This window comes from Aegilops tauschii, chromosome 6 (assembly GCF_002575655.3).
Source record: "Aegilops tauschii subsp. strangulata cultivar AL8/78 chromosome 6, Aet v6.0, whole genome shotgun sequence".
NCBI classification, from domain to species: Eukaryota; Viridiplantae; Streptophyta; class Magnoliopsida; order Poales; family Poaceae; genus Aegilops; species Aegilops tauschii.
The window spans coordinates 58,250,734-58,274,967 of record NC_053040.3 but is presented as its reverse complement, the minus strand read 5'-3'; the positions used below and the strand labels follow the sequence as shown (position 1 = coordinate 58,274,967).

Genomic DNA, 24,234 nt, shown 5'->3' with positions numbered 1-24,234 from the left:
TGTCCATGAAAGCATTAGGTTACCTTGTCCCTTGTCTTACCAACAAGAGGGTTTATAACTCCTTGAACTAGTGCAAGATATGAAAATTGTTTGCACTTGTCCTTGCCAAAATGATAGGAGTGTAGTGTGTTGGCGGAGTCACCCTCAAGAACTCTCTAGTTCTTCTTCTTCTGGATCCACACCATCTTGATGGGAATCCTTGGAGTAGTAGTTGTACGTGATGAAGTGGAACTTGATGTAGTCTTGGGAACTCACTTGACCAAGGCCTTAGGTGCTTCTTCAAATGCATCAATTTCCTCTTGAAGCTTATCCTTGCCTTTTTGCTTGTGGTCTTGTGGTGGAAGATCATCTTGAGCTTGTGTTCCTTTGAAGGAAGTAGGATCATACTTCTCTTGTTGAGGAACAAACTTCGTCTTGGGGTATTGATCTTCTTCCCACTCAACTCCATTAGCATTGAGCTTTCGTTCAAAGCCAACACCTTGATTCTTCCGGTGTCTTCCTTGCTTGCGTACAATTTCCTCAAATTGCTTACTTCTGGCAAGGCTCTTGGAAACATCTTTCTCTATAATTCCCTTCAATAAGTTATTTTCTTGCTCAAGTGTAACTTGGCTAAGAGAATCATTAGTGGAATCAAGAGAACTACTAGAAGCAGCAACATTGGATTTAGCATGATTATTGTTACTACTAGATGAAGCATCTTTCTTGTTTTTGTTACTAGATTTAACTTGTGGCATGTAAGTAGACAAGAGTAAACGCTTGGCAATGTAAGAAGAACTTTTCTTGCGAAGATCATCATTGATTTCCTTTAAAAACTCATGCTCTTGCTCAAGGTTGAGCTTTTCAAAGCGTAGCTTATCATGAGTCTTTAAAAGTTCTCGATGATTTTCCAAGGTAGTTTCATGAGCTAACTTAAGAGTGTTTAGTTCTTTGGTTAGACGCTCAATCTCCTTCTTATCATCATCATTCGTTTTATCTTGATTAGCATGATTAATTGACGTTACATCATAGTTTTCATCACTAGAGTTGTCAACAAGTAAATCATCATCACCTAGCAAATCATCTTCATCACTATTGAAATCAACATACTCCGGATGTGTTGCCTTTGGACTTTTGGCCATGAAGCATCTTCCAATTCCTTCATTTGGTGAGTCAAATATGTCGTAGGAGTTGGTTGACACAAGTGCTAGACCGGCAACACCTTCATCTTGAGTATATTCGGAGTCGGAGTGATAACTTCTTTTGGAGTGATTGTCGGAGTCGGATCCGGATACCCATTCACCAACATGAGCTTGATGTCTTCTTTTTGTGTAGCTCCTTGATGACTTTTCCTTCCTTTCCGAATCCTTGCTTCTCCGAGAGGGTCTTCTTTCATAACGATCATCTCTACTCCTCCTTTCTCTTGGTGGTGATTCTTCTCTTCTACTTCTTCTTTTGGGAGAATCTTCTCTTCTTTTGTAGGGGGTCGTACATTCATTGGAGTAGTGTCCGGGTCTTCCACAATTGTAGAAATTTCGCTCACGACTAGAAGATCTTTTGTCATTGTAGGACCTTGACTTGGAGCTTCTTTCTTTGCTTCTACTCTTGTAAAACTTGTTGAAGTTCTTTACCATTAGGCTCAATTCTTCATTGAAGCTTTGTTTCTCACTTGAAGATGTGGGAGTATCACATGAGGCTTTGTAAGCACCACTTGACTTGTTGTGAAGCTCTTCCTTATCCTTGAGAGACATCTCATGAGCAACAATTCTTCCAATGACTTCCGTTGGCTTGAGATCTTTGTAATTGGGCATCATTTTGGATCAATGTGCACACGGTATCATACTTTCCATCCAAGGCTCTTAGGATCTTCTTGATGATGAATTTGTCGGTCATCTCTTCACTTCCTAAGCCGGCAATCTCATTTGTGATGAGAGCAAGCCTAGAGTACATTTCTGCGACACCTTCACCATCCTTCATTTTGAACTTGTCAAGTTGACTTTGAAGATCATCCAATTTGGATTCCTTGACGGAGTCGGTACCTTCGTGCATATCAGTCAAAGTATCCCAAATTTCCTTTGCATTCTCAAGACGGCTGATTTTGTTGAATTCTTCGGGGCACAGTCCGTTGAAGAGAATATCACAAGCTTTAGCATTGTATTGTAGCATCTTCAACTCTTTCGCGGTAGCTTCACGGTTTGGTTCCTTCCCATCGAAGAATTCACCTTGCAAGCCAATACACACAATAGCCCAAACGGCGGGGTTATGTCCAAGAATTTGCATTTTCATCTTATGCTTCCAACTAGCAAAATTAGTGCCATCAAAGTAAGGACCTCTACGGTGGTAATTTCCCTCGCTAGACGCCATACTCTCCTAGGTTGTGAAACCAAGGCTATGACCACCAAAAGCTATGGAAATCAAAGCAAATGGAGACCAAAGCTCTGATACCAGTTGTAGGATCGAAAGTATGTCTAGAGGGGGGTGATTAGACTACTTGGCCAAATAAAAATCTAGCCTTTTCCCAATTTTAGTTCTTGGCAGATTTTAGCAACTTAACACAAGTCAAGCAATCAACCTACACATGCAATTCTAAGAGTATAGCAGCGGAATGTAAAACAATTGCATATGAAGGTAAAGGGATGAGTTTGAAGGAGCAAACGCAATGTTGACACGGAGATTTTTTATCCGTGGTTCCGATAGGTGGTGCTATCGTACATCCACGTTGATGGAGATTTCAACCCACGAAGGGTAACGGTTGTGCGAGTCCATGGAAGGCTCCACCCACGAAGGGTCCACGAAGAAGCAACCTTGTCTATCCCACCATGGCCGTCGCCCACGAAGGACTTGCCTCACTAGGGTAGATCTTCACGAAGTAGGCGATCTCCTTGCCCTTACAAACTCCTTGGTTCAACTCCACAATCTTGTCGGAGGCTCCCAAGTGACACCTAGCCAATCTAGGAGACACCACTCTCCAAGAAGTAACAAATGGTGTGTTGATGATGAACTCCTTGCTCTTGTGCTTCAAATGATAGTCTCCCCAACACTCAACTCTCTCTCATAGGATTGGATTTGGTAGAAAGAAGATTTGAGTGGAAAGCAACTTGGGGAAGGCTAGAGATCAAGATTTATGTGGTTGAAATGGAATATCTTGACCTCAACACAAGTGTAGGTGGTTCTCTCTCAGAAAATATGTGTTGGAAGTGTAGGCATGTTCTGATGGCTCTCTCCACGAATGAAGAGTGGGTGGAGGGGTATATATAGCCTCCACACAAAATCTAACTGTTACACACAAATCACCAAACTCGGTGGGACCGATTCAGAGAACTCGGTCGGACCGATTTAGTTCAAAATGTGAACGTTAGGATTCTCGGTGGGACTGACATGTCAACTCGGTGGGACCGATGTCATTAGGGTTAGGGCATAACGTAATCTCGGTGAGACCGATTACACAAACTTGGTGAGACCGATTTTGGTAATAGCCAAACAGAGAGTTGGTCAGGCAAACTCGGTGGGACCGATTCGCTCATCTCGGTTGGACCGAAATGTTATGAAGGGGAAACAGAGAGTTTGCATTGCAATCTCGGTGGGACCGATCGCTCATCTCGGTTTGACCGAAACGTTACGAAGGGAAACAGAGAGTTTGCAATCCCATCTCGGTGAGACCGAGATCCCTATCGGTGAGACCGAATTGATTAGGGTTTCTGGCAGTGGCTATGTCAACTGAACTTGGTGGCTCCGGATGAAAAGATTCGGTGGGGCCGAGTTGGACTTTTTGGTTTGGGATATATGTGGATATGAGAAAGTAGTGGAGGGTTTTGGAGCATATCACTTAAGCATTTTGAGAAAGATCCTCATTAAGCAACACCTCATCCCTTCTTAATAGTATTGGCTTTTCCTATAGATTCAATGTGATCTTGGATCACTAAAATAGAAAATGTAGAGTCTTGTGCTTTGAGCTTGAGCCAATCCTATGTCCTTAGCATTTTGAAGGGTCCACTTTCTAATCCATGCCATGCCAAACATTGAGCTTTCCTGAAATATTTATCTTGAAATGGCATTAGCTCAATGAGCTATATGTTGTTAGGAATTACCAAAACCACCTAGGGATAGTTGCACTTTCAGCAGGCTCAGTGTCCGCGGCAGCACCCTTGCCGGCGGCCCCAGGGGGCTCAGTAGGAAAGTACTTGTCGGGACCTGACTTCTTCCGCTTGTTCTGCCCCGTTGATGGTTCGACGGATGGTTGAGTTAACCGGAGCAAGAAGGTACCTGGTTCCACAGGCAGCTTGAATGCAGCACGCTTTGACAGGTAATCGACGATGTCGTTTTCCACTCGGGGGACGTGTTCCACTTGGATACCGTCAAAGTGCTCCTCCAGCTTCCTCACCTCGTCTACGTAAGCTTCCATCAACGGGCTCTGGTAATCCTTGTTGACCTGTCTGACAACAAGCTGCGAGTCACCCCTGATGATGAGCCTCTTAACCCCGAGGCTCGTCGCGATCCTGAGACCGGCAAGTTGCCCCTCATACTCCGCAGTGTTGTTGGTGGACATCTCCCTGGGAAAGTGCGTCTGGACCACGTACTTGAGGTGCTCTCCGGTGGGTGCGACGAGCAGCACGCCGGCACCGGCGCCTTGCAGCGAGAAAGCCCCATCAAAGTACATGATCTAGTCGTGGTCTGCTTCCTTGCCGGGGAGAGCGGTCTCCTGGATTTCTTCGTTGGGCGTTGAGGTCCGTTCTGCAATGAACTCTGCCAGGACTCTGCTCTGAATTGTCGAGGTGCTTTCAAACGTCAAACCAAAACTTGACAACTCCAAGGCCCATTCCACAATCCTTCCAGTTGCATCTGGGTTATGCAATATCCGTTGCAATGGGAGGCGAGTGACGATAGTGATCTCGTGGGCTTGGAAGTAATGACGCAGCTTCCTCGAGGCCATGAGGAGGCCGAAGAGCAATTTCTGCACACCGGAGTACCTCGACCTAGCCCCCTGCAAGAGGGAGCTGACAAAGTAAACCGGGTGCTGCATCATCTTATTCTTCTGCACCACCTCAACCGACTGCGCAGGCACTGCCTTGGTGGTACCAGACTCTGCCGGGGGACTTGCCTTGCCGGCATCGGGCCCTGCCGGGGGAATCTTTGGCTTGCCATCCGCTGGTTCTGCCGCCGCCACTGCCTCTTTGTCGACCTCCCTCTGCGCCACCAGTGCGGCGCTGACCACTTGATTCGTCGCCGCTAGATATAGTAGCAACGGCTGTTGTGGCTTAGGCGCAACCAATATTGGTGTGGAGGAAAGGTATTTCTTCAGATCCTGCAACGCCGCCTTGGCTTCTGGGGTCCACTCCATTGGGCCTGCCTTCTTCAAAATTTTGAAGAAGGGAAGGGCGCGCTCGACGGATTTGGAGATGAATCGGCTCATGGCGGCAACGCAGCCGGTGAGCCGACGCACATCTTTAATCCGCTTGGGCGCCTCAATCTGCTCAATAGCTTTGATTTTGTCTGGGTTTGCCTCGATCCCGCGCTGCGACACAAAGAACCCGAGAAGCTTGCCGGACGGAACGCCGAAGACACACTTCTCAGGGTTCAGCTTAAGACTGATCTTGCGCAGGTTGGCAAATGTCTCTTCCAGATCTTGCACAAGAGTTGGCCCGTCCTTGGTTTTGACCACTATGTCGTCCATGTATGCCTCCATACTTCTATGGAGCTGAGGTTCAAAACCAATTTGGACTGCTCTTGCGAACGTCGGGCCAGCACTCTTCAACCCGAAAGGCATTCGTAAAAGGCAATACGTACCACATGGGGTGATGAATGATGTCTTCTCTTCATCCTCTCTTGTCATGAAGATTTGGTGGTAGCCTGAGTAGGCGTCGAGGAATGACAACAGATCACACCCAGCCGTGGAGTCAACAATTTGGTCGATGCACAGCAACGGAAAGGGGTCTTTAGGACAAGCCTTATTGATATCTGTCTAATCAATACACAACCTCCACTTCCCATTTGCCTTGCGCACTACCAGCAGATTGGCCAACCACGTCGGGTGGAGCACTCCTCTCACCAAACCTGCCGCTTCCAACTTCCTGATCTCCTTTGTGATGAATTCCTGCCTCTCCAGAGCCTGCTTGCTGACCTTCTGCTTCACGGGCCGCGCATGAGGGCAGACAGCTAGGTGGTGCTCAATCACCTCCCTGGGAACACCGAGGATGTCGGACGCTTGCCACGCAAACACGTCGACATTTGCCCGCAGGAAGGTGACGAGCGCGCCTTCCTATTTGCTGTCGAGGGTGGAGCCTATGGTGAAGGCCCCTCCCGTGCCGTCCTCCCTGGCGGACACCTTCTTGGTCTGCGGCGGCTCGGCTCTTGATTTCTTACTCTTGCCGGTAGAGCTCTCTGGCACGTCCTCGACGGTAGCGCAACACTCCAAAGATGTGTGCTTGCCGGAGTGGGTGCGAGAGGTCTTGCCGGGCTTCTTCTTCCCTCCCGGGCCTTCAGCGGCAGGAGCAGGTGCCTTGATGGCAGCTGCTGCGACTGCTTCCCGGTAGAGTTGGTCGGCGCAAATCAGCACGTCCTTCTTGTCGGAGGGGACGGAGATAATGGTCAACGGCCTGGGCATCTTTAGCATGTTGTAGGCGTAGTGTGACACCGCCATGAATTTAGCTAATGCCGGGCGGCCGAGGATCCCGTTGTAGGGCAAGGGGATCTCGGCCACGTCAAAGATAATCCTCTCCGTCCTGTAGTTCATCTCTCCTCCAAACATCACGGGCAGTGTGACCTTCCCCTTCGGCTGGCTCCTCCCCGGATTGACCCCTTGAAACGTGCCCGTTTCCTCGAGGTCTCCATCAGGGATCTGCAACCTTTTGATCACGACAGGCGAGATCAAGTTCAGGCCGGCCCCGCCGTCAACCAACATCTTGTTCACCCTGAGGTTGCGTATCGTTGGCGAGACCAACAATGGCAAGCACCCGACCGCGGTTGTGCGGTCAGGGTGGTCCTCGGTGTCGAAGATGAGGGGCGTGCTGGACCACTTCAGGGGCTTCTGAGCGTCGAACGACGGCTCCGCTGCTGTAATCTCACGCGCCCACTGCTTGAGCTGGCGGTGAGAAGTATGCAGCGAGGTGCCACCATCGACGCACATGGCCTCCGTAGCCTTCTGGAACTCTTGCTCACCGGACTCGTCGTCCTCGTCGTGATCATCGTCTTCTTGTTTCTTGTCACGGCCCCGTGCGGGCCTCCCTTGCTGGTTGTCTTTGCCGGGGCAGCTTCCTTGGCCGCCACGCTTCTTGCCGGATCCCTCGGCACCGTCCTGACCCTTCTCCTTGTCCCGCGTCTCGTACTCGGCTTTTTGCTTCTCAGCAAGCAGCTCGACTTGCCGGGAGTTCTGGAGGTCGTGGCCCTTGGTGCGGTGGATCTTGCAGTATTGCTTGCCGGAGCCCCCTGGCTTGTCGGCAGCTGCTAAGGCCCGGCAAGCGGAACACCCGGCAATCTCCTTCCCGGGGCCGTCTGCCTTGACCTTCTTGGCAGCGCCGGTGTAATCAGACACCTCGACGGCAAGTACGGCCTTGCCCTTGCGTTTCCTGTTGCGGCGTCGGCCCTTCTTCGTCGGGGTGGCGGCGTCTTCGTCAGTAGAGTCGGTTTCCACGCCGGCGTCTTCGCCGGGGTACTTCCTTCCCTCTTTGGCCCAGGCGCATCTGTCGGCCAGAACGTAAAGCTCGGCCACGTCCTTAACCTTGGTCATCGCCAGCTCTTCGCGCATCTTGCGGTTGCGCACGTTCTGATGGAACGCGCTGATCACAACGGCGGGATGAATGTCGGGGATATTGTACTGCACCCGGCTGAATCTCTGGATGTACTTGCGCAGGGTTTCCCCTTCCTTCTGGGGAATGATGTGTAGATCACTGGCCTGGCCATGAGCTTGGTGGCCTCCTGTGAAGGCGCCAACGAACTCATGCCACAGATCCAACCAAGAAGAAATGGAATCCGCCGGCAAGTGCATCAACCAAGACATAACATTGGGCTACATTGCCAGCGGGAAATAATTGGCAAGCACCTTGTCGTCGCGAGCTCCGGCCGCCTGCATCGCGACGGTGTAGATGCTGAGGAACTCGGACGGATGGGTCTTGCCAGTGTACTTCTCGCCGACGTCAGGCTTGAACGTGCGGTGGGACGGCCACTGGAACTGCCGCAGCTCACGGGTAAAGGTTGAACAGCCCACCTCGTAAGGCAGGCCGCCGGAGCCCCCCGGTGCTGGGTGGTCCATAGCGGGTCCCGCCCGCTTGTCTGACTGGTGGCGTGTATCACGCCGACGCTCAATAGTTGTCCGAGCATCTTCGTGAGCTCGTTCTCAAAGAACTTGGCGCTGGTCGCGGCGGGTCCGCGGGTCGGACGACGCTATTAAGATGTTATCACAAGCATCGCCTCGACGGGCAGACGCCCGCGGCAGCTGGCGAGGAGGAGGAGAGTGCACCATGGCCGCAGCTCCCCCGGTCCTCCCAGCGCCAGCATGTGGTGGCTCGGTGGAGTGCCGACCCGAGGGCCCCGCCGGTCGCGGATCGTCTTTGTTGGCGACGGCGACGAGGCTCCGGATGGTGGCCCTCCACTCGTCGAGCTTCTCTGCAGTGGGAGGGAAGTCGAGGAGCAGCTGCGCACACGCCAAAGCTTCGGCTGGCGTGGACGGCGGCGACAACTACGTGGATCGCGGCGCGCTTCGACTTCTAACCACATTAGAAGGAGCTTCGTCACGACCCAGCGGCTGCGCGCCATTTTCGCCAGCATTTCGGCAGGCAGGTTGAACTCCTTCATCCCGCGGACGACGCACACGGCGCTTCCCACGGTGGTGCCCAGGGTCACCGGCGTGGGACGCTGCTCGTCGCGTACACCATGGGAAGAGCGCGCAGTGGTCGCTGGCGTGGGCGTCTTGGAGGTCGCTGCGCCACCCGTGGGTGGCACAACGACCCTCCTGGAGGGCCCCGCGCCGCCTGCGGGGGGCCCAGCTCCGTCTTTGGATCTGGCGACATGCAGCCAGTCGTCCGGCGCGCGAACGACGCCGCTCGCCAGGCTCTGACTGCCAGGGCGATGCTGGTGCTCGCGGACCGCGGCTCGGGTCCTGTCCGCGACCGGCCCACTGCTCGCCCGCATTGGCGCGGGCCGTTCGGCTCCCAACGAGACGACCGCCGCGGCCGTCTTCTTCTTGGGAGCCATGACGACGAAGAACTGCTAAGCTAACTATTAGACCAGATTCTCACAATTGCGCCCCCTACCTGGCGCGCCAAAGATGTCGGTGTGGAACGACACCTATGGGATCACAAGAATCCCTACTACGGTTGTCGGGGCGCAGGATTGTGAGAAGGGCAGGATTAGTAATCAGAACAAGGATCGTTTACCCAGGTTCGGGCCGCGAGGATGCGTAAAACCCTACTCCTACTTTGGTGGGTGTATTTCAGAGAGTTCTTCAGCTCTTGAACTAGCCATGGTGGGGTGCGCGGTCCCAAAGAGCCGAATCCCTCTCCAATACGCCATGGGCCTCCTTTTATAGTCGAAAGGGGCTGCCACAGTGGCACACAGGAGGTGGAAAGGCGTACGGTATTGCGAGCTTATCGCTCGTATTACAGGACAAGATGCATTTAATGCGCTGCTGAGGTGTCCCCTAGCTTTATCGGGGACGGGGGCGAGGCCCGTCCCGTCCGTCGCCGCTCCTCCTCGCTTCGACACGCGCCTTGGCCAGTGAGGCATGCGGTGCCATGTAGGCAGGCAGGCAGCTGAGGTGGCGCGGTGGTGGAGCCTCCACGAAGATCTGCATGCCGCCACGCAGGCACTTGACGAGTTGGCCCGGGAGCTGCATGTTGCCACGCAGGTGCCTGCTCAGCTGGTTGAGCTGGCAGCTGCATGCGAACAGCGGTGGAGACTTGGTTGGCACGGGCGTGGCGGTGGCCCTGCTGGCGTCCTTGCTGAGGGCCTTGCCGGGTGGCCCGGCAAGGGTCTTGCCGTGGTGCGCTATCGTCCCCGGCAAGGACCTTGCCGGGGATCTAGTGGCCTTCCTCCGCAAGGATCTTGCCGAGGGTCGTCGTCTTCTAATCCTCATCTGATCTTGAGTATTCCTTATCTTCACAAAGATCTGCATGCCACCACAAAGGTGCCTCCCGAGCCCTGGCCCAACGTGGTCGATGGTGTTGGGGATGTGGACTCCAGGGTGGCTCGCTCTGTTGGCATTTGGGCGCGCTGCCCTGGCAAGGGTCTTACCGGGGCTGCTGAGGCCGTCCCCGGCAAGGGTCTTGCCGGGGGAAACTGCTTCGCCCCTCTGCTTCTTTGTAGTCTTGGTCTTGGCGTTGCTTTGGCTGCCTCGGGCTTCGGTTTTACCTTAGTTCACCTTCCCTGCTCTGCTTGATGTGGCCGTGGACGCGGCTCCGACTGCCCGTGCATAGGTAAAAGGGTACAAAAACGTACACCGACACATGGCATCGCACTGGACCAAATGAGACTAGCTCGTTGTTGTGACTTCCATCCATCCTCTTTCATTGATCTCCTCTGGTCCAAACTAGGATATATCTTACTAATACAAAAAAACATATATCTAGCAATTCACTACTTACTGGTCGTGGTAAACAAGTTAGTGGTGTATACCATGGCTAAGGGCATCTTCAACGTCGACCCTCAAACCTCCCGCAACCGTCCGGACCGCGCTGTCCGGAGCGCGGAAGCCCTCCAACGTGGTCTTTTATCTGTCTGTGGCACGGTCGGACGCGTTTTCTCCCGCAAACCGGAGACAAAAGTGGGGAAGCTTTGCGGGAGTCCAGACCGATCCCATCCCGCTTCTGATCACCATGGCCCGCCAAAAAACCCTCCCCCCTTATGTGCGTTTTCGGTCAGCGCCGCTCCAAAGCGTCAGCGACGGAATTCATGCCCGGCCAGAGCAGACGCAATCACTCACTGGCGCCAGCATTGAAGCGGCGCGCCGGCCGAGAGAGGGCTGCCCGCACCGCTTCCCAGTGCAGCCAGTTGCCATATGTTCAAACGGCATAATGGCCACCCGTCCGTCCGTCTGCCGCCCACGTTGATGGCACGCGGTTGCCAGACGTCTCCTCCAGCGCCACCCGTTCGTCCCCCTGTCGCCCGCCATTGCTATATAAACCGCTGCCCTGGCCATAGTCGTAGTCATCTGCCTCCAATCCCTCTCCACACCACTCCCACCATGGATTCCTCCCCCACCAAAGCTCTCTGGACGGGCTGACACCGGAACAGAAGAAGGAGATGGCTGCCATTGCTGCCGGCTGGCTAGCCGGCAGGCAGCCGGAGGACGACAACGTCCCAATGGAGGACGCGGCCAACGACGATGAGCCGGTGCCACCATCCTCCTCCTCCTCCTCCTCCGCGGGACCCTCCTCCTCCTTCGCGCCACCTTCGTCGGTGCACTGCACCTTGACCATCAACGAGGACCATGCCCATTGCAGGAGCACTTCCGGGGAAGGGGGGGGGGGCAAGCCGATGCGGCCTACAACCACCACCTTCTCCAGCAGAATCTGCAGTCAAAGGAGCAGCTCGCCGGTAGAGTGGTCACGCCAGAAGCTGACATGGCGGAGCAGGAGGCGTTGCTCAAGTCATCCGCTCCAGGATGTGCGACCAGACAGTATCATTCTTACAGAATGCAAAGAGTCGACTGTGATGGATACACAAATTGCGTATGCCCGGTTTACTTCTTGTTGCATATCAGGACCATCCTATCAGTTTGTCCACATGGAACATGTTTCCCATCACAAAGAAGCACCACTTGTGGCTGTGGACGTCCCAGAAGAGCAGGGGAAGGTGGTAACATAACAAGAGGCATTGATAACTGCCAGGTGCAGATCTATTTGAACTAAGAAACCGGAACAATATTCACATGCTTAATTGATTGTGCTGAATTGGAAGGAGCCAGGAATGTTAAAACTTCAGCTTTCATAGGGCAAACTGATCCATAGTGAGCTCTTCTGTAGATTCACAGCCCGTTTTGTTGTAATAATCCTTGCATCAGGTGCTTGACTATTAATATGGCCAAGTACTTTGATGTTTTTCATAACAAAAAACCTACATATATATGGCTACATTGATAGGAAAAGTGAAGGCCCATGTGATTGGTTTTGCATGTAACGTGAAGGGTTTTTCTTTTTTGAGAGAGAGAACAAAACTTTATTGAATCTAGTATAGTATGTGGAATACAAGCAATGTCAGGCGTGTCTACAAGCCACACATAACAACCAGGTTCTAAAGAGGCTGCAGCTTTTGCAAGACCATGTGCCTCGAAATTTGCCGCTCTCATTTCATGAACAGAACATATCTCTAAAAACTCAGCACTCTTGGCTTTGATGTATATTCCTCTTTCACGTGTTTAACCGTTGCAAGGCAATCAGTCGCCACTTGCACTTTATGAAGATATAAGAGCATCTCTAATAGATGGTCCAAATGTAAAAGTAACTAACTTTTGGACTGTCTGAGGCCAAAAACGCAGCTCCAACAGACGGTCTATATGTTAAAAAAATTGGACCGCAGTCTCCTCGTAATGTAAAATACAACATCTCGCGGTGCAAATTTACATCACGAGGTGCATCTGGTCTAAAATCAGGCGCCCCCGCGAACGCCCAACCGCCAGTTCCTTTCCTTTCTCGCCCGCCCGCCCGCAACCTCCCGCCCGTCCGCCACCGCCCCGCCCCCCGCCGCTGTTTCCACGCCGCCCCGCCGCCCGCCCGCCGCGGATCCGGCCGTGGCCGCAGCGCACGCCGCCGCCCCGTCCGCCCCACCCCGTCCGCCGCAGCTCTGACCCGCCGCAGCTCCGCCCGGCCCCGGCCCGCCCATCGTAGCTCCGACCCGCCCCGGCTCCGTCCGCCACCGCCCCGCACGCCGCCGCCACCCCGCAGCTCCGCCCCGCCCGACTCCGTCCGCCACCGCCCCGGCCGCATGCCGCAACCGCTCCACCGCTCTCACCGCTCTCCGATGGCGCCGAAGAAGATGCCGAAGGACAAGTCGGGCTTCTTCGGCGTGAGGCAGAAGCCCTCCGGTAACTTCGGAGTGGAGTTCTCCGATGCCGGGAGGCGTTGGTGGATCGGCACGTACCCCTCCACCCACGAGGCCACGCGTGCCTACGACGTGGCGATGTGGCATGCCGAGAGGCCTCGGGAGCACCTCAACTTCCCAGAGATCGAGAGTCGGGCGGAAGCGGAGATGCTTGTGCCGCAGGGCATCAAGATGAAGGAGATCTCGACGAAGAAGCCGTTGGTTGTCGTCAGTGCCGGCGAGACCGACAAGGAGGCGATGGAGAGGTTTTCTCGGGAGCATCCGGAGTACGTCCAGGCCGAGCTGGAGTACTACTAGAAGCGTGAGGCGGAGCAGAAGAAGAAGGGGGCGAAGAAGGAGGATGAGGCCGGTCCCTCGACGGTGATCCCCATTGAGTCCTCTTCCGAGGAGGACTGGGCAGACTTCTCGGAGGAGGAGGAGGAGGAGGAGGAGGGGTGCGACGACCCGGAGAAGGAGGAGTTCTAGGCGCAGCTCCGACGATGAGGAGTAGTTTATCTAGTAGTAAACTATGTTGAATTTGATGCTTGAACTATGTTGAATGGACTAGTAGTTTGTCGTTTTAAGAAATTTACATCTTCATTTTGGACCATTTATTGGAGTTGCTTTTTTGGACCATCAATTTGGACCATTTGTTGGAGTTGAGCTTTTTTCGGAGCTCCAAAACGCACTTTTGACGGTCCAAATTTTACATCTCCGGTTTTGACCGCCAAATTTTGGATCATCTATTGAAGATGCTCTTGTGTGATGCTAAGTTTAGTCATTCATTGCATGACATTGCCTCCAGGATTTTCAGTTCAATTGCAACAATGTTCTCATATTGATGGGCTAGGTGTAGGCATGTGAGTGGTGCACAGGAAGTCGGAGCTTTGGGTGCTCATCAAGGTTTTATTTCTCAATAAAAAAATCAAGGTTTTATTTTTCGTGGACATGGTTTCACCGAGAAAGCTGTAAGAACTGGTTACCGGAATATTTCAAAAGTTAAGGATTTTTCTCTCAAAGGTATTCAAACAAAATTTTGAATTCAATTTTTTATTGAAGATAAATATGCAATAACTACCCTAATATTTACTTCCAGCGAGGTTGTGATTTTGAATCCTCTCTATTATATATATATATATATATATATATATATATATATATATATATATATATATACACACACACACACACTTATACTAATTACAGACTCCCAATAAATTCTCATGTTAATTAGTAATTAAGAACTGTTAATCTGATGGGACCATGTTATAACGGTGAAGATCAACCCGTCAATTGGAAAATCTTCACAACTGGTGGGACCATGTTATAACGGTGGAGATCAAATCATATAATTCTCTGTCTAAATTCCCACGTCATTAGAAAATCTTCACAACTAATCTGCGTGTTATGAGTCCCTCAAAAATTCTGCGTTTATGAGCCTAAAAAAAAAAATGCGTGTTGTATCCCTTATGGAGTCCCCGCTGAATTCCCTGTCAATACAAAACTCTTATTCCCCAAAGCTCTTCTGCCCCGTTGGGCTATCTTCCTCCTCCGCCTCCTATGCCCTCCCGCCTATGTCTTCCATCGAGGGAGTTGAGGAATCGCGTTGGACTGGTGGCACTGCAGGTCACACTCCAGGCCCTAATCGAGTTCATCTCCCATCCTTGAAGGACACGATTGAGGCCATCACAGATTTTGTCTCTTGACGCAATCAATTCTCTCAGAATCTTGGGAAAAAAAGTAAGAGATCTTAAAGGACGAGCTTTCCTTATCTAGCATGTAATTAATCTCCGTCTAATCTCTCATCTCCCATGCTCAATATTTTCTCTTTGCAGATTCCTTTATCGCCATCTCTCTGCAATTCTGGATGGTCCCGTGGTCGGGAAGGAGCAGCCAATGTCTCGAGTTCAACCTGTGGACTGTGGAAGATGCCGGCGTAGATCCAATCACAAGCGCATATCTTTTGCTGCAACTGTGCAAGTCATGGATACAAGCTCGCGGCCTTCTCAACTACCATCAGAATTTCCATAATATATTATACTCCCATAACAATGACGTGAGGGCGCAAGGAATCAGGCCATCTGGACGGAGATGTTAGTGAAAGCTAAAGGCTTCCGGCATCTCGCCGAAACAACTGCCGAGCATCCAGTAAAGGAGGCTGAAACAACTTCCAAGCACCTTATTATATGTACCTTCAAAATCTAATGTACGTATGGATTACCTACTCCTTTAATTACTTTGTCTTCTGCTTGCAAGCTTAATGCGCTTTGAAATTTTACCCCCTATGTGACTTAAAAACTTTGGAAAAAGTTCGATTTGCTATCTTCATTAAGTTTTAGTTACGTTCTGTACATTTACTAATGGCTTAGATGATATTTCAGAACAGTCTCAGACTCTCAGCGTTGGAAATCGACTCATTATTTGCACTTTCTACGATACATGATTTTGAACGGAGCAGTTTTAGTTCTGCGTTCGCCCATATCAGATTTTTCAGTTTAGTTCTCTTATATTAGGCGTCAGATGTTGTAGATATCTACAGGTTGTCGGGCAGGTGCTTTCAGCCATTCATCTAATCACAGGTTCATAAAAACTTTGACCCACTTACAATTGGTTTGCTCTGTGGTTTTCATCTGTGATGTAAATGAATGCAGTCGCCAATAAATAATGAAATTGAGCTAGACTCATTGCTCAGCGCGACTTCGGAAGAAAGAATTTGCCTGAACTGTGATCAATCTGTAGTGAAAAGAGAGAGAAAACACAAGGATTGGGAACCTCATGTTGTCCTGTAACTCATGTTTTCAATAGGAAAGAGGATCCTTGCAGTGCGTCCTGTCCAGGCCATCGATTAATTGAGGCTATGGCTGCCATAGCCAATGGCTATTACACGGTCGATACTGCACTGCAGGGTGCACGTGCCAAGTGCCACAGTAACCCATGCGTGCTCTAACGTTTGCCAAGCTTTGTGCTCTACTACCATGGTAACTGCTACTGCAAATCGTATCAACTACAGCAAGCCTCCAATGCGGTCACATAATCTCTGGACCTATCATGTTGATCCATAACGTCTCATCAACACTTCTGTTTATCAGATTATATGGGGGAGAAGATGAGAGCCAACTAGGTGGTCTGCATCGCATAAAATTTCACCCGGCAGTAAGAGTGTGTTAACTGCATTTACATCAATCATGGAATCCATTTTTTCTAGGTCCATTTGTAACAATATGCATGATCTTTCTTTTGAAGTTCAAGGATTCAGATTTTATAGATGCTACCTATACAGATATGATAATATATTTTTAGCCATGATATGACAATTCCCTTTTTTGATTTCCTTATTTAAAGTGGCGAGCTATGTACGTTTATAATGATCCAAATATTGTCAGCGAAACATGACAGTTGTGTCTTCAGACAGTACTCTAAACTAGCAAACGTAAGAAAAATATATGAGCTAACTTAATCACTGACATACTATTTGTAGCTAAATTGAAAATATGATGTGTACTCTTTATCAAGAATTTTAAATTATTTTAACCACCTGCAATTTCAGTATGGTCGCGTCGTTGATCACATTGCAACTGCTCTTTCTATTGCAGGTTTAACTTGAATTTTGGCTTATGTAGGTACCAAATTGACTGACCTCTCCATAGGTTTCTACCTCTCTGTATTCCTCTTCGTGTTGCCATGTAATTACATCTTTTTTTTAGGGGGAAATCAATGTATAAATCCATTGTTTCTCTGTACAATGAACATGCGCTTATATTTGTTTATTGACAGATTCTTCCATTATTTTCTTGCTATGCTTGGATAACTTGAGTATACTAATTTAAGTAATCCTGTCTTTTGTAATATATTCACTGGCTTAGTCAAGAATCTAAACTGACGACCAAATATAACACATATATTTGGTCATTTCACCTAAGAAGATTTGAAGCCACGCAAACTTTTAGCTTGAGTTCCAAACAAGTTGCTGAATGATCAAGCATTTTTTGGTTTTACTAAGCTGAAGCAATGTAGGAGTGTGACAATAATATGTTGATTTCCTATCTTAACAATTATCTTTCAGTTTCATAAAATATTTTTATAATCATGCATTTGGATGATGGAGAAATTATCTTTTACCTGAATTTGCACGCATGTTTCCAGTTGTAACAGTAACTCAACTTGCTAAGTATGCGCCGATTTCTGCCCTGCAGCATGAGTCAAATGTTGTGGGTAATTACTTCAGATTAGTAATCACTATGTGTATTTACAAATGTATATATGTATACATGTTGTCGCTCTTCCTGGACCATCCATCTACACATTACCATCCCCAGGTTTTCTTTGCAACAATCTATTAGCATCTGGCTATTAACTCGGCTGATTGTTGCCGAGTGTTGCGTGGCCTTGATATAGACCTTATCTTTGCTTGAGCTTCAGTTCCCTTATGTGATAAATTGGATGCTAAATTTCTTCTAGATGTATTAGTTTGTTCCATTGGCTATTTCCTTTCATTGATACTATAGCTCAATAGCATGCTCACCAATTCTTCTGTCAGATTTAAAAACCGGATAAACTCTATTCCTTCTGCATATTACAAAGTACTGGCTGTGATTATTTTCTTTCTGGCGTTGACAATTTCTAAGGATTATGATTTTTTTTAGACGATGAGGACTCCATCCATATTAACTAGGCTTGAGGAGATTTATATATGCACTCAGGTCATACAGCCAAGGTAATACTCAGTAGATCTCCTTAATTTCCAACTTAATATGGATATATACTGACATAATAAGGCTGTTGTAGCGCAAAGTTGGATTAATTCTTTGACATGATTTATTCTAATTTCCATTTAAATCAGGATCGGATGCTTCAATCATCTGTTACTTTTTGCATATGAATTATTACAATAAGAAGTATGCCAGTTTTTCAGTGTTTTCATGTAAAAGATGATTTAAATGTAACCATCTGAGCTTCTTTTTGCAATAACAACCAATTCCAAGACTAGATTTCATCGATCAAACCAATTAGTGTTTGGATAAAATTTGCAACGAGTGGTTAACATTAGAGAAGAGGCCTTGATCGACAATGGCGCTAAAGGTATATGTTGAAGGAAGTTGTATATGACCAGAGCGAGTTGTAATTTCCCTTCCAGAATTACCTAATCTATGTGTTTCATTTAGCTTGATTGTTCTGCTTTATTTCCAGTGACAGTGTGCCCTTAATGTCCATAATTCATAAATAAGTTGTAAGTTCTAATGAAAAAATATTTAATACAATGGTGACCCCCATATCTTGCATTGACACTTTCAAGACATGTTTGGTTCCTAGATATATGGATATACACCATGGCCTCTTGCCTGAAACAGAAGCAACCATAGCTCTCAATTTCAATACATGTTTATTAGTTATATATGGATAAATTTCGAGATCAGCATTATCTGGGAAGGTAACCCAGGGACCTCACTGCTATTTAGAATAGCTTTTGGGATGGTGTGAAAACTATCTTTTAAATATGACAATTTGTCCATCATATCTTTCTCTTTCTCTCTATGATACACTATGTGGTTGATTGCTTGATAAAAAGGTTTACTATTATCTGGGTCAAATTTATCAATGTTTGGTAGCTGGCCACATCATACCTTGCAGCTATAAATACTAAAGTGTATTTCATTTTACTCCAATGATGGGGATACGAAAGAAAATAGATAGAAGGATATAAATCTACATGCATTATTAACAACTTCCAAATTTATATTGTTGCCCATAGGTCTCACTGCCAGTTCAATAGCGAATGATGTATTGTTGTTTTGTACGCCTCCTATGTTACTACAATATTATGAAGTTCCAAATGTCGATTCGATCTCATGGGGCTCATGGCCACTTAAATAGTGGATGATGCATGCTCATGGGGCTCATGGCCACTTAAATAGTGGATGATGAATGATTCCTTTGTATGTCTGCTATGTTAGTAAAATATTAGGAATATTTTTCATATTAAAAAATGCATGTATTCGTTGAAATTTAAGCATGCGTCTATATTTCTATATAAGTTGCAAGATTCTAATTTTGTGATGTCCCACTATCCTTCATTTCCAATACAATGTACAAGATGACTTTTTACTGTCTTCAGAGTAATATGTTACCAAGTGTCAAGCTCAGTACTAGATCATATTAAGAGACTATCAATATTAGCATTTTGAATCTTAAAAATGCCATTGTAAAAGCATATGTGATCTTAAACCTGATCATTAGTGCATTGTTTGATCTATTATTTTACCTTGGGTCCATCTGGAGCTTATTGGTAAGTTTGTGGCCGAATTGCACTACAAGTTTTCAGATGCTCAGTTTCTTATATTGTCCATTCATATCTGTAGGTACAATATTAATAAGGTGTTCTAACTGACTTGCTTAGATTGTCCATTCCTCTTATTAAATGCAGTGATCTATATGACCTACTATTTTTCTAAACTATATTAATCACCAAGATGTTTGCATTCGATTGTGCTAGCCCGTGCATGTGCACGGGTTGACGACTAGTAGCTTTAGTTTTTTCAATCATGATGGGACCACGCAGAAGCTATAGGAAGGCTCGTTCACCATGCCATGCCAAGGCATGTGTTGTGTCACTCTAAGAGCATCTTCAGCCGCACCCCCAACAGCCCCCCCCCCCCTCAAGGCCATTTTCTAGCGCCGGCGCTCAAAAAAGGCCCAGTCACGCCCCCAGGAACCCAATTTTCGCCGGTTAGGCCTGAAGCTGGCGTCGGAGGACCCGCCAAGTCAGCGACCCCCGCGCCTCGCCGTCCTCATCATCTCGGTTTCCCGCGAGGAATCAATGCCAAGGCTCCCGCAGGTCAGCCTTCCATTGATTCCTCATGGGTGGCGCCTCCTCGAGCACCTCCCGCCTCGTCAAACCGAAGACAGAGCTGGGGCTCGCCCCCGTGAAGAGCGAGCACGCTGACATGGGCGCACTCAACGACGAGGCCGCCATGAAGTGGGTGTGGGAGGACTGGGCGCGGCTGGAGATGGAGCGCCAGTGCCGCGCCCTAGAGGAGATCGCCGCACGACGCCGTGGTCGCGATGAGGGAGGCGTCGTCATCCTCGAGGACAGCGACGACGAGGCACCGTCACCGCCGGCCAAACCAGTCCGCCAGGGTGACCTCGGGCAGGGGTCCAGCAGCGGTGTGAAGAAGCAGAAGGAGGACGACCATGGCGGCGACTACGACGCCTTCAGCAGGTTCTTCGACCTGTAGGCATGGTACCAGCCCTTTGCTTTCTTCTTTTAGTAGATTATATGTTTTTATATTAAAAAACTATGAAACGCCTAAATATCGCCGAATCTATGTCATGTTTGCCGAATTTTGGCCGAATGTATTTTTTAAAATTTTTACAAAAAGGGCGTCTGGGGGCGACCTAGGGGCGGTAGCTGGGAACCTGATCGCCCGCATGCTGAAAATATCGCCGGTTCGCCCCCAAGCGGCGCTTTTTTCTAGCCCCTGGGGGCGAACGGCCGGAGATGCTCTAAGCATCCACGCCCAATTTAATCGTATTGAAACATTTAAGCTCAAATTCATATGATTTTTTTGGCACTAAACCCATTTACCAGGGGAAGCGGTGACACCGCCTCATTCCCTCCAACTTGCATCATCTCATTCTGCACAAATTCATTATCAAAATGAAATCAAACTTAATAAATGTTCATAGGATTGATGGATAACCCTACATTTTTTTCTTAAAAATACAGGCCCACTAGAGAAATATGTACCAGCTAAATCAAGCTAACAATCTAATATTGTCGAGCTAAATAGATTGTCGGTGTACAAAAGAAGGGGCGCACTTTTGTACCCCTTTACGTGTGCACGGGCAGTCGGAGCCGCGCTCACGGTCACATGAAGCAGAACAGGGGAGGTGAGCCAAGGTAAGACCGAAGCCCAAGATAACCAGAGCAACGCCAAGGCCAAGACCACAAAGAGCACAGGGACGAAGCAGGTTCACCCGGCAAGACCCTTGCCGGGGCAGCCTCAGCAGCCCCGACAAGACCCTTGCCGGGGCAGCTCGCCCCACACCAACAGAGCGAGCCACCCTTGAGCCCACGGTCCCCAACATCATGTTGGGCCAGGGCTCGGGAGGCACCTCCATGGTGGCATGCAGATCTTTGTGAAGACAAGGAACACCCAAGATCAGATGAGGATTAGAAGACGACGATCCTTGGCAGGATCCTTGCTGAGGAAGGCCGCCAGACCCCTGGCAAGGTCCTTGCCAGGGACGACAGCGCGCCACAGCAAGACCCTTGCCGGGCCACCCGGTAAGGCCCTCACCAAGGACGCCAGCAGGGCCACCACCAGGCCCACGCCAACCAAGTTTCCACCGCCGTTCGCATGCAGCTGCCAGCTCAACCAGCTGAGCAGGCACCTGCGTGGCAACATGCAGCTCCCGGGCCAACTCGTCAAGCGCCTGCGTGGCGGCATGCAGATCTTCGTGGAGGCTCCACCACCGCGCCACCCCAGCTGCCTGCCTGCCTACATGGCACCGCATGCCTCGCTGGCCAGGGCGCGTGTCGAAGCGAGGAGGAGCGGCGACGGACGGGACGGGCCTCGCCCCCGTCCCCGATAAAGTTGGGGGACATCTAAGCTACGCATTAAATGTGTCTTGTCCTGTAATACGAGCGATAAGCTCATAGCACTGTGCACCTTTCCACCTCCTGTGTGCCACTGTGGCAACCCCTTTCGACTATAAAAGGAGGCCCATGGCATACTGGAGAAGGATTCGGCTCTTTCGAACCACACACTCACCACAGCTAGTTCGAGAGCTCAAGAACTCTCTGAAATACACCCACCAAAGCAGGACTAGGGTTTTACGCATCCTCACGGCCCGAACCAGGGTAAACGATCCTCGTGCTGGTTACTAATCCTGCTCTTCTCGCAACCCCGCGCCCCGGCAACCGTAGTAGGGATTCTTGTGACCCCATAGGTGTCGTTCCACACCGACATCTTTGGCGCGCCAGGTAGGGGGCGCAATTGTGAGAATCTGGTCTAGTAGCTAGCCTAGCGGTTATTCGTCGCCATGGCTCCCAAGAAGAAGACGGCCACGGCGATCGGCTCGTTGGGAGCCGAACGGCCCGTGCCAGTGCGGGCGAGCAGTGGGCCGGTCGAGGACAGGACCCGGGCCGCGGTCCGCGGACACCAGCATCGCTCTGGCAGTCAGAGCCTGGCGAGCAGCGTCGTTCGTGCGCCAGACGACCGGCCGCACGTCGCCAGATCCAAAGATGGAGCTGGACCCCCCGCAGGCTGCGCGGAGCCCTCCAGAAGTGTCGTTGTGCCACCCCCGGGCGGCGCAGCGACCTCCAAGACGCCCACGTCGGTGACCACTACGCGCTCTTCCCATGGTATGCACGACGAGCAGCGTCACCATGCCGGTGACCCTGGGCACCGCCATGGGAAGAGCCCCATGCGTCGTCCACAAGATGAAGGAGTTCAGCATGCCCGCCGAAGTGCTGGCGAAAATGGCACGCAGCCGCTGGATCTTAACGGAGCTCCTTCTAACGTGGTTAGAAGTCGAAGCGCGCCGCGATCCACGCAGCTGTCGCCGCCGCCCATGCCAGCGGAAGCTTTGGCGCGCGCGCAGCTGCTCCTCGACTTCCCTCCTGCTGTAGAGAAGCTCGACGAGTGGAGGGCCACCATCCGGAGCCTCGTCGCCATCGCCAACAAAGACGATCCACGGCCGGCAGGGCCCTCGGGACGGCGCTCCACCGAGCCACCCCACGCTGGCGTTGGGAGGACCGGAGGAGCTGCGGCCACGGTGCACCCTCCTCCTCCTCGCCAGTCGCCGCGGGCGTCGGCCCGTCGTGACGACGCTTGTGATAACATCTCCATAGCGTCGTCTGACCCGCGGACCCTCCGCAACCAGCGCCAGGTTCTTCGGGAACGAGCTCACGAAGACGCTCGGACCACCATCGAGCGGCGACGCGAAACGCGCCACCAGTCGGACAAGCGGGCGGGACCCGCTATGGACCACCCAGCATCGGGGGGCTCCGGCGGCCTACCTTACGAGGTGGGCTGCCCGGCCTTCACCCGTGAGCTGCGGCGGTTCCAGTGGCCGTCCCACCGCACGTTCTAGCCCGACGTCGGCGAGAAGTACACTGGCAAGACCCATCCGTCCGAGTTCCTCAGTATCTACACCATCGCGATGCAGGCTACTGGAGCTCGCGACGACAAGGTGTTGACCAACTATTTCCCGCTAGCACTGAAGCCCAATGTTATGTCTTGGTTGATGCACTTGCCGGTGGATTCCATTTCTTCTTGGTCGGATCTGTGCCATGAGTTTGTTGGCGCCTTCACAGGAGGCCACCAAGCTCATGGCCAGGCCACTGATCTGCATATCATTCCCAAGAAGGAAGGGGAAACCCTGCGCAAATACATCCAGAGATTCAGCCGGGTGCAGTACAACATCCCCGACGTTCATCCCGCAGCTGCGATCAGCGTGTTCCATCAGAACATGCGCAGCCGCAAGATGCGCGAAGAGCTGGCGATGACCAAGGTTAAGGAGGTGGCCGAGCTCTACGTTCTGGCCGATAGGTGTGCCCGGGCTGAAGAGGGAAGGAAGTACCCCGGCGAAGACGCCGGTGCGGAAACCGACTCCACCGACGAAGACGCCGCCACCCCGACGAAGAAGGGCCGGCGTCGCAACAGGAAACGCAAAGGCAAGGCAGTGCTTGCCGTTGAAGGATCCGACGACACCGGCGCAGCCAAGAAGGTCAAGCCAGACGCCCCCGGCAAGGAGATTGCCGAGTGCACCGCCTGCCGGGCCTTGGCGGCTACCGACAAGCTAGGAAGCTTCGGCAAGCAATACTGCAAGATCCACCACACCAAGGGCCACGACCTCCAGAACTGCCGACAGGTCGAGCTGCTTGCTGAGAAGCAAAAAGCTGAGTACGAGAGGCGGGACAAGGAGAAGGACCAGGATGGTGCCGAGGGATCCGGCAAGAAGTGTGGTGGCCAAGGAGGCTGCCGCAGCAAGGACAATCAGCAAGAGAGGCCCGCCCGGGGCCGTGACAAGAAACAAGAAGACGATGATCACGACGAGGGCAACAAGTTCGGTGAGCAAGAGTTCCATAAGGCTACGGAGGCCATGTGCGTCGATGGTGGCACCTCGCTGCATACTTCTCACCGCCAGCTCAAGCAGTGGGCACGTGAGATTACAGCAACGGAACCGTCGATCGACGCTCAGAAGCCGCTGAAGTGGTCTAGCACGCCCCTCATCTTTGACGCCGAG

General features: G+C 50.7%; 1 protein-coding gene across 1 annotated transcript; it reads left to right on the top strand.

Moving 5' to 3' along the window:
- The first annotated feature begins 12,924 nt into the window (after positions 1-12,924).
- On the top strand, positions 12,925-13,302 carry LOC109734521 (ethylene-responsive transcription factor ERF109-like). Its single transcript, XM_020293729.1, has one exon. The coding sequence runs from the start codon at positions 12,925-12,927 to the stop codon at positions 13,300-13,302; it is 378 nt and encodes a 125-aa protein (XP_020149318.1).
- Positions 13,303-24,234: the final 10,932 nt, after the last annotated feature.

What these genes read in the sequence shown, in the direction of transcription:
- LOC109734521 (XM_020293729.1), top strand. Translation starts at nt 12,925, where the DNA reads ATGGCGCCGAAGAAGATGCCGAAGGACAAGTCGGGCTTCTTCGGCGTG.